At 51.8% G+C, this 10,409-nt stretch overlaps 1 protein-coding gene across 5 annotated transcripts in view; it reads left to right on the forward strand.

The window, feature by feature from the left end:
- C9H10orf71 (chromosome 9 C10orf71 homolog) overlaps nt 1–8,353 on the forward strand; it is a 29,943-nt gene extending 21,590 nt beyond the window's left edge. For all 5 annotated transcript variants that reach the window (XM_005565147.5, XM_045399882.3, XM_065520721.2 and 2 more), the window contains one exon: nt 569–8,353. In XM_005565147.5, coding sequence (XP_005565204.3) covers nt 716–5,023 — 4,308 coding nt within the window. In that variant the 5' untranslated portion in view covers nt 569–715 and the 3' untranslated portion in view covers nt 5,024–8,353. The remainder of the gene's footprint in view (nt 1–568) is intronic.
- Nucleotides 8,354–10,409: the final 2,056 nt, after the last annotated feature.

The raw sequence follows: 10,409 nt of genomic DNA on the forward strand, positions 1-10,409 counted from the left end.
GCTAACTTACCAGAGTGCTGTGGTCAAGACATGGAAACAACAGACCCCAATGAAGCCTGGCTTCCAGGATGAAAGACAAACATTACTGACAGCCCAGCGGCTTTGAGCCTATGCCGGGATGCTACTCCCAATCTCCTGGAGCCTTTATCAGATATGCAGTTTGAAAACATTTTCTTCCATTCCGTAGAATACTTTTTCATTTTTGTAATTGTTTCCCTTGCTCTGCAGAAGCTTTTGACTTGATGTAATCCCACTTGTCTATTTTTGTTTGTGTTGCTTGTGAACTCAGCCTTTTTACTCTTAGAGCCTTCAACTAATTAAATGAGGACCACCTGACTTATAGAAGATAAACTGCTTTACTTAAAGTCTACTGATTTTAGTGTTAATCACATCTTAAAAATACCTTCACAGAAACAGCTAGACTGGTCTACAGTCTAGACGTATAGCAAGCTAGCCAAGTTGACACATAAAATTAACCCTCACAGGCACCATTTTCCACCTGGACCAGCACATATTCTTGCGTAGAGCTGTATACCCTGTTCACACCCTGCATCTTTTTCTTTTGCAGAGAAAAAAACAAAAATTCCCCACTTTGCAATTGCATCTGTGAATGAGAAGCTCCAGTTTTGTGGGAAGAGGGAAACACCTAAACTTGCCAGAATCATCACCAGAGACACCTGCCGGCTGACGAGGACAGCTTTCTTGGAGCCGACAGATGATGCAGGGAAACAAGAAGTGCACAGACGGGTTCAGTGACTCCTCCAGCATCGGCAGCGTGTTGGATGATGCAGACAGGGAAGTGAGCAGCCTCACAGACCGGGCATTCCGGAGCTTGTGCATCTCAGAGGATACATCCTTCCATGACTCCTATCTGGCCGTGTCCCCAGATATCACCCGACAGGTATTTGGGACTTTTCACCAGAGAACAGTGAGCCACACCCAGAGGAAAAGTGGCATTTGGAGCCAGTTACCATCACAGGGCACGGAACATTCAGGCTGGGCAGCCACCTTCCGACAGCTACCCAAGTACGTTCAGGGAGAGGAAAAGTACCCCAAAACCAGCCCCCCACCAACGCCAGTCCAGAGGAGACTGGAGGTGCCAGTTTCCGGCCTAAGGAGCAGCAACAAGCCAGTCTCCAAAGTATCAACACTAATTAAATCTTTCGACAGGACTGAGAGCCAACGTTGTGAGAGCAGGCCCACTACCAGCAAGCCTCCGGCTCTGAAAAATCCCCCCAAATTCGCTCCTCTTCCAGAAAGCAGTGTCAATTTCTGCTTTGATTCTGCATTTCTGACAGTCAGGAGGGTGCCCGCTGAAGTTTCCAACACCCATCAGAACAGCCACCAGCCAGGCAGGAAGCACGGAGAACAGGAGTCCTCCAAGAACCCAGAAATGGCCTGTCACAGCTCCAGCAGCTTCCTCCCGGCAGCCGACGACACGGCCACCTCATCTGAGTCAAAATTCCCCTCTCCACACCACAAGCCAGCCACGGGTGAGCCTGGGAGAGGCAAAGGCACCTTTCTGCACAGTGAAAATAGTGCTTTTGAGTCATGGAATGCCCACCAACCAAAGCTGCTGGAGAGAAAGGACGTGGCTGGAACCGTCCCAGAAAGCAAAGCTCCCAAGCACTATGGGGACACGACCTTGCTAAGTGAACCCTGTCCTCCTGAGTGCACAGTCTCTCCCTGCCAGGTTCAGGCCTGCCGCAGTCAGGAAGAGAACAGACTCACAGCAGGGGCTCTGTCCACATCCGTACCCTGGGGGTGCAGGGATCCAGGATCCCAGGTATTTGCTGTGGAAGGAAAAGCTCCCAGCTCACAGCCTGATTCTCAAGAGAAGCCAGCCCAGCCCCCATGGAGGAAGCCAAAGACTGGCAAAAAAGGGAAAGAAAGTCTACAAGATACCTCGGAAGAAAAGACACAGACCAAAAGGAGAGGCCCCCCTTTGTATACAAAACACAACCCCCAGGGACAGTTTCCAGAAAATGATGCTCTTGACCTGCCCGTGGAACCCAATGAACATTATGATCCCCCCTTTAACATCAGTAAGCTCCTGACCCCCATCATACCCAGCAAGCACACCCTGGATTCAGCAGAGAGCCAGCCGGCAGAGCAAACCCCATCACCCCCGGGACAGCTAAACGGATACCAAGAGAAGGAGCCCAGTGAATGTCAGTCTCGAGACAGCTACAAGTCCAAAGCCCCTAGCCTGCTGTTTAACCTCAAGGACGTGCGGAAGCGTGTTAAGAGCACATACAGTTCCTCACCTCTCTTGAAAGGGCTTGATGAGAAAACTAGAGGTAAGGTTGATGGAAAGCAAGAACCTGTGAGCAACGGTGTCATCCTACCCAATGGGCTTGAGGAAAGCCCTCCAAACGAGCTTTCTAAGGAGAGACCCGCTGATGACCCCACTGCATCACACATCAATCCCCAGAAGGTCCCTACAGCTGACCCCAGTGAGCCCTCTGCAGACAGCTATCTAACTCTTAGCGCAGCTTCGACTATCACCAAAGTTCCCTTCTATGTTAACGGGGAGGCTGCTGAGAGGAGCAGTTATGAGAATGACGAGGTGGAAGGCGAGTTGGAGATGGGTCCTGCCAGATCCGGCTGGTGTCCAGACTCCAGGGAACACCGCCCCAGGAAGCACCTATCCCTCAGGCTTTGCAGTAGGGATCCTGAGCCTGGAAGGGCTACAGAGAAAACGAAGACTCACCAGCTAGAGAATGAGCTCTCCAGATCTGTGTCCCAAGAGACAGAACCTGAGAGGGAGGCAGGACTTCAGAACACACACTTGAACCAGAAATTATCCCCAGGGCCCCTCTCTCCTGAGGAGGAAGATGTGTTTTACAGTGACAGCCAATCCGATTTTATGCCAAGCCTCAAGGGTAAGGCCAAATTCAGCACCAGCTCTTCAGATCAATCCTTTGCCTCATTTGATGATCAGCAGAAGACGTGGTTTACTGAGAACCAGCGGGAAGACAGGAGGAAGGATGTGAGTGCAGGTGACAGTCAGAAGGATGAGAAGGAGAACGTGGTGGGGAAGGATGAGCCGCAGTACTGTGCCTTAAGCAATGGGCACGCACGCCTGGAAGACGGCAGCCAGGGGGAAGCATTGCAAAGAGAAGGGGAAAGTGTGCCTGGAGGAAGAACCAGGAAGGCATCGGCAGAGGAAGCTAATTTCAGAGGCTCTTGGATTGGGGAAAATAAGAGTACGACCTTTTCACAGGCCAAAGACCTTACTCCCTCACCATATTCTGCTTCAAACAGGCACATACTGTTTACCATTAAAGACAACACCCTCAGAGCCACCCCTGTAATTAAACCTATCATGCTGCCTCTCCTGAGGACCATGTCCTTGGAGGACTCCCTCAGCAGTGGCCACAAAGAGGAGGAATTGCCAAGGCCAGAATGGGGTGAGGATCCTGGTTTCTGTGCCCCCGAAAACCAGGACATTCTTGGTACATCGACACCCACTAACACGCCGAGCACACGTGTGAAGTGCATGGCCAACGAGGTCATGGAGGACCCCAGGCAGGGGTCCAGCATGGCCAGGATGGAGGCCTCTCAGCCAGCCCCAAAGGGGAATTTCCCATCTATGCCTCTGGTGGGAGAGGGGGACAGGGTGAAGCCACCACCAGATGCTGCACATGGCCTCATGGCAAGCAATTGCAAGAGCAGCTCTGCAGACTCAGGGAAGCCAGCGGCCCCACGGCACATTCCCACCATCACTTTACCCGAGGGCGACACAGAAGACCAGTCACCCCCATGGCAGCCTGAAACCTGTTGGGAAGAGCAGACACCAGGTTTCAAGAGTCACTTTTTGTCCACACCCAGAGCAGGGCCCCCTGGCAGAAGACTGGTCCCCGGTGAAATGGCAAATTCCCCTAACCCCAGCTCCCCGGGGGAGAGCAGTGCCTGCTCCCCTGCTGCCAGCAGCATGTGGGAGGAGCCTTCCCAGGCCCCTGGAGGACCAGAGCTGCTGCCCGAGGAGCCTCCTCAAGCCAGCCCCTGGGCCAGCTCCAGTCCTGCCAGGGTCACCAGGAGGGAGGACCTGACCCACGCCCTCGTGTGGGAGGGTGGCTCTGACCCCCTACTTGAGCTGTCGGCAGAAGACCTCCGAACCCTCTCTCCAAGAGGTTCATTGCTGGATGTGGCTACCAACCCAGCAGGCACCCCTGGGAGACTTGAGCTTCCTGCACAGCTAGAGAGGGCAGCAAGCAAGCCACCTGCAGTCCCACCCAAAACAGAGAAAGCCCTGCGGCGGGCAAAGAAGCTGGCAAGTAAGAGGAGGAAGACCGACCAGGCTCAGGAGAAGCACGGCGAGTCACAAGAGGGAAAACCCTGCCCAGAGGACTTGGAGCAGACACAGCAAAGGCCACTGTGCCCCAGAGAGAGGCTCCGACACAGTTTCCCTGTGGTCCGTTCCCTGCCCCCTCCCGTGCACCGCCACTCCGTGTCCGGCTTCTCGGAGCCTGTCGGGAGGCAGCCCGGAGGCCCCCAGTCCCTCACACCCCTACCTGCCTACCCCGCCACCCAGAAGGTCCTCCAGGATCCGCAGTCCGGGGAGTACTTTGTCTTCGACTTGCCACTCCAGGTGAAAATCAAGACCTTCTATGACCCAGAGACAGGCAAGTACGTCAAAGTCTCCATCCCGTCCTCCGAGGGGGCCTCCCCAGAGCCGACCCCACCAGATGCCCTGGCCGCTCCCTATGTGCTGTACCCCGGCTTCCAGCCAGTGCCTGTGACGGCCTTGATGCCACTGCGCTGCTCCTCTCAGCTCTCCGCACCCACCTTCCTCAGGCAAGGCCCTCGTGCCTCCACGGCCCGTGCCAGGCCCCAGAGTGTCCACGAGTCTGGACTACAGCTGGCCTCAGGGCCTCATGGTGACTGCACCCCGCACTCTGCAGGCCAGCGCCCCCATGGGCCTCCCCAGAGCCCAGAAGAGGAGGATGCAGAAGCTCCAGGCCTGGGCATCATCTCCACCGACGACCTAGAGGACTTTGCCACAGAAGGCATTTCTTGAGTTACCGCAGGCTGAGCCCCACCCCCAGATGAACCCAGAGGAGCTTACTTCCCCCTCTCCCAAAACAAGCAGCACACACACACACATATGCAGACACATGCACACGCACACACATACACACAAACACACACACACACACACACACACACATGATCGTCAACACATGGCCTTTTTAGATCCGTAAAATCCAGAAGGCAGTAGGGATCCCACCCGAAGGGCTCCCTGTCTCTCCTCTGATGGAGGGGCGCTGCTTGCTTGGCCCAGTCCCCTCCGTGCCAGTTCCCAGGTGCACTCTACTCCAGCCCTTCTCCATCCCTTCCTTCCTCCCTCTCCTGGCCTGCCCTGCTCTTCCCTGGCCCTGCCAACCAGGTGGGTGTGGCAAGGGCACCACCTGGTCCCAAGGGTCGCTCTGCACCTGCACCCGCCCACTCACTTGTAGGCTCCTTGATGAGCAAACCCCTGAGGCCCCCAGCTCAGACTCAGCAGCCATTTCAGGTCACCTCAGGCAAACTGGCTAAGGACCAGCGCAGGGCAATTTTGCAGAAATGATCATTTGCATAGAATGGGTTTCCTTCACAGGGAGAAACTTGCCTCTGAAAGCTATTTTCTGATCAAGAAAAGGCCCACTTTTTAAAAAGTGAAACAAGTTTGCAGATACGGTTGTGTCCCTGGACTCCTGTCTTCCTTCTGTGGGCAGTGGGGGTCAGGACTGACAGAGCCACCTCCCTGTCTACCACAGTCTGGTGTCCCACCTTGTCCCTCCAACACCTGTCCATGCCTTTGCAGGGCCAGGCCCTCCAGTAGGTCCTGACTGCCCCAATTTAGTGACCAGTACCTGTGCCCTCCACTTAAAAAGAAAGTGTGTTCACCCCCTCACCCCCTGTCGGTTCCTGACCTTTGGGGATTTGGAGGGAAGTGTCGGGATTCACTCAAGAGTTTGAGTTTTACCTAACGAAACAGGTCCACTGGCCCAGCACAGTAAAGCCAAAATCCACACTGAGGTTTGCAGTGGGAGAAAGGCAGGTGTTTATTTGCAGGGCACCAAGCAAGGAGAATCAGGTAGCTCACGCTTAAAACCTGACCTCCCCCGTGGCTTGCAAGCATGAATTTTTTAATGGCAAGGGAAATTTTCAGGAAAGCCGAAGTAGATGAAATTGTAAATCAACGCATGGAGGGTACACCTTGGTTTGGCGTAAAAAGGCAGGATATCTTGAACCAGGGACTTATGGGTCATAGGATGGAATCAAACATTTTCTGAATTGCAATTGGTTAAGGAAGAGAAGCTTTGTTTTAAAATTTGGGTTAGCAATAAGGAATGTTAGCTCTAGCTTGTGGGTGGGACTTCCCCCAGGTCCCCCAGGAAGAAATTTAGAACAAAGAGCCGTTCTCAGAGTTCAGTCCTCAGCTCCCTCTTCTCTGAGGTCTCTGTGCTAGTGGATCCGTTTGGTGGGGGTCTAGGTTTCTGAAAAACATCTCAGAGTCACGAGTTCAGATGTTCTCTTTAATTTCCAGAGCGAACCAAACACCCCAGGACTCTGGCTTCCTTGGCTGTTGTTTTAGGTTACTATTACCTTCCTGCTTATCAAGTTGCTCTTTTGCTTCTCAGGGCTAGCTAGGTGCCTGGAATTTCCCTTGAAAGAAGCCAAGATTTTCGTGTATTTCCGTGGTTGGGGAGGGGTCCTTGCTCGATCTTAAGAGCAGGTGCCCTCTGGCAGGCAGCCGGCTAGGAAGCAAAACCAGCACCCAGGGTCCTGATAGGTTTCCACACCATGGCTTCTACAGAAGCCTCTTAATGCTTGTTCTACTGGAAACACAGGGGCAAAACGTGCTTCCCTCTTTGTTTAGAAACCTCAGCAGCTGCCAGGACTGTGCTGCCCAGGGCGCAGGGGACCATGCAAGATGCATCGTCCTTGTCCTGTTGGCAAAGGCACCGTTTCCACACTGGAAGGATGAGGAGGCATTCAGTAAACCAAGTCCCAGACTCACACAAATACAGGGGCTTTGAGCACAGTTCAGGTCATGATTTGGATTCGAGATTTTATATCTTTTTGTTTTCCCAACAAGTGCAGCCACACCTGATTTTCATTGTGAAAATACCACACAATGCCCCCTCCTTTCCCCCCAGCCAATGCCATTCAATTTGGCCACACCTGTTGCCAGCCAGGCAACCAGCCAGGAGTGCAGGCAAACCACTATCCCAAAATCTGGTTCACATGAGTCACTCACTGGGTGCAAGAGACAAGAACAAAGTTGCATTTTGACCCTGGCTCCAAATCACCTCAAGCATCCTCTCCACTTTGTTTTCATCTCACTAAAACATGAGAAGGAATAACTCATTTTGCAATTCTCAGGACCCGAGGAAAAGAATTATCTAACAAAGGAAGAGTCCCTCCATTCAATAAGAACCACACTTATAGTAACTATGTCCCCACAGGAGAAAATATTACTTTGGGGAACTCATTTTGGGGAAGCAATCTTCTTCCTTAGAACCGATATTGGCAAGACTGTGGGTAGAACTGAACACATAAAGACTTGCTCCCAGCAAGTCAGCTAGAAGGACACCTCACTCCCTTACAGCAATGGGCCTGTGTTCCTGAAGCGGATAATGCCTCCAGAGAACACAAGCAGAGAGTCTCCATCCAGTGAAGCCCAACTCACTAGCCAGTGATGTTTTCCTCTTTCCATTTGCTTCTGAGGGAGGTCATGTATGCCTCCTTCCTTCCTCACTCCCTCCTTCTCTTTCTCCCTTCTTTGTTTCCCTCCCTCTCCCCTTCTCTCTCTTCCTTTCTTCTTTCCTCCCTCCTTTTTACAAACATTTGCACTGTGCCAGGCACTTTGATGGGTGCTGATGGTACCATGACAATAAGATCTGGTCTCTGCATTCAAGGAGTTAAAATCTAACAGAGAAGAAAGACAATTACAATCCCACATGTTGAGTAATTTAATAGATTGCTCTGAGGAACACCTAACTTGCTCTGGCTCCAGGAGTTGGCACCTGAGCCAAGCCAAGAAACACAAAGCTGTCCATTAATTTATGAAAAAATTCAGAATATCCCCAGCTTTAATCTATCAAAGATGACATTGATTAAATACTAATAGATTTGTCTTGCCATGTCAAAGTGTATTAATTTAGCTAATTGTTCATCAGCATTTCTAATCAGCACAAAAGCTGAACCAGTGTGGCCTCACAGGATAGACCTTGGTTGATATGTCCTTCAGCTTCTGAATTGATATTTCACTCACAGGGGTTGCCCAGCAAAACCACTATTTCTGCCATTGTGTTTAGTAGGACAGTGGTGAGATTTATGAGAACATGTTGTTTGTGAAAATTACCGATGTTGTCTGCATCTTCTGTGTAGTGCCCTGGCCCTTTTCTATGAGTATGACCCCTCTAAATGTCTCCTGGGGAGAGGACATGGAGGTGGGGCACCTCCAGGGAACAGTTGAAGGTCCCAGGCTATTCAGCTAAACATGACCAAGGGCTCACATCGTCAAGCATGTACCATGCACTGGCCCATGAGTGGGGAGCTTGAGCCTGGACTCGGTCCTCCCAGCAAACCCATGAGAGATGCCCTCATTAGCCACATTTTACTGTAAAGGAAACAAAGGTGCCAGGATGGGATTTAACTGCCCACGGTCACAGAGCCACTAAGTGAGGGGCCACACCAGGGACTTGGGCCCCTCTTACTTCTAAGTGGACTTTTCAATGCTCAGCCAGTAAGTGTGGTCCCTGGAGCAGCAGCCTCCACATCACCAGGGGCTTGTGAGAAGTCCAGAATCCCTATCTCCATCTTCACAAGCTTCCCTGGGTGGTTGATCCATTTGTGCATTGAATTCTACATGCTGTCAGCCACTGCTTAGCCTGGATAAATTTTAGGGAGGTGCATTGGATGTCTTCATGTCTCCACAGCAGATGTCTTGTGCAAAGAAAGAGAGTAGCACATCTAGGTGGGGGAGTTGCAGGGAGCTGATTGACACTCAATGTGAAGAAGGCATCTCTGAGGACGAGCATCATCTTTTTTTTTTTTTTTTTTTTTTTTTTTTTTAAGACAGAGTCTCGCTCTGTTGCCCAGGCTGGAGTACAGTGGCATGATTTCAGCTCACTGCAACCTCCGCCTCCTGGATTCAAGCAATTATCCTGCCTCAGCTTCCTGAGTAGTTGAGATTACAGGTGCGCACTACCGCACCTGGCTAATTTTTGTATTTTTAGAAGTGATGAGGTTTTGCCATATTGCCAAGCTGGTCTTGAACTCCTGACTCAAGTGATCCACCCACATTGGCTGCCCTAAGTACTGGGATTACAAGCATGAGCCACCACATCCAGCCACTAGCATCGTCTTGATATTACGTCAACCACTAGGGATAGCTGAGCTCCCTACCAATGGAAATGTACAATGGAAGCTGATGACCCCTTTCCTAAGACAAGGATGGATTCAGATATCAGAAGGGACCTAACTATCTTTTGGGACCCCAGGCTACTTTTGGGACTCCAGTATGCCAGTGGCAAGGATGCAAGGTCTCAACGGGAAGTGGCCATAGGCACACGATGTAAAACATTTGCATACAAAAGGGGAGCTCTGTGGCAAAACCTGAACTCTGTGTGTGTAGGAAACAATTTGGCCCAGATACACCATGAAGTTGGATACGCCTGTCTGTACAGGTCTTCCAAATCATTCAGATGTGAAGTCCAAAGTGAGTGAGCAAACTCGGAGCCACATCCCCGAGCTGTCACCACCAGAGTCTTGTTTAGGCTTCCTCAGTGTCACCTCACAGAGCCACCTGAGCAGTGGGCTCTTCCCCTTCCACCAGGTGGAAGAGTGGGCTCCTCCCTTAGCTGCTGGCTCCCAGCAGAATGCTCCAGCCTACCTAGGCCTCAGAATCATCTGTGCACTTATTAACACTTGTTATTATGCCAGCCCTATTTCCAGTTCACCTCATCAGATTCTCCAAGTGTGGGAAAGAGTCACTGTAGAGGTGCAAGTTCCTGAGAGGTTCTGGTTCACCCAGTCTCACAAATGCCACTCCAGAGCACAGTTCCACACCTGGACCCCACATACTGGCCAGGCACTGCCAGGCCCAGAGTTCTGCCCAGGGGACACCCTCCTGTGGAAGGTTATGTGGAGGAAGGACCTGGGGCAAGAAGAACTCAGAGGCACTACTTTCTCCATGTGGAAGTGGTGAATGGGGAAAGGCATGACAGCCCTCGAGGGCAACCCAGTGCAGCCTCCAGCCCTGCCCAGAGCCACCTGGCCTATCTGCTTCCTGCTGCCACAACTTTCTCTCCTCCTCCAGGTGTGCCCCAAAGCTCTATCGGGGGCTACTCTTCCACAGAAGGGAGGAGGAGCATTGTTAGAAATAAAGACTTTCCTTTGAAGGAAAACTCAAA

This window comes from Macaca fascicularis, chromosome 9, assembly GCF_037993035.2.
Source record: "Macaca fascicularis isolate 582-1 chromosome 9, T2T-MFA8v1.1".
NCBI classification, from domain to species: domain Eukaryota; kingdom Metazoa; phylum Chordata; class Mammalia; order Primates; family Cercopithecidae; genus Macaca; species Macaca fascicularis.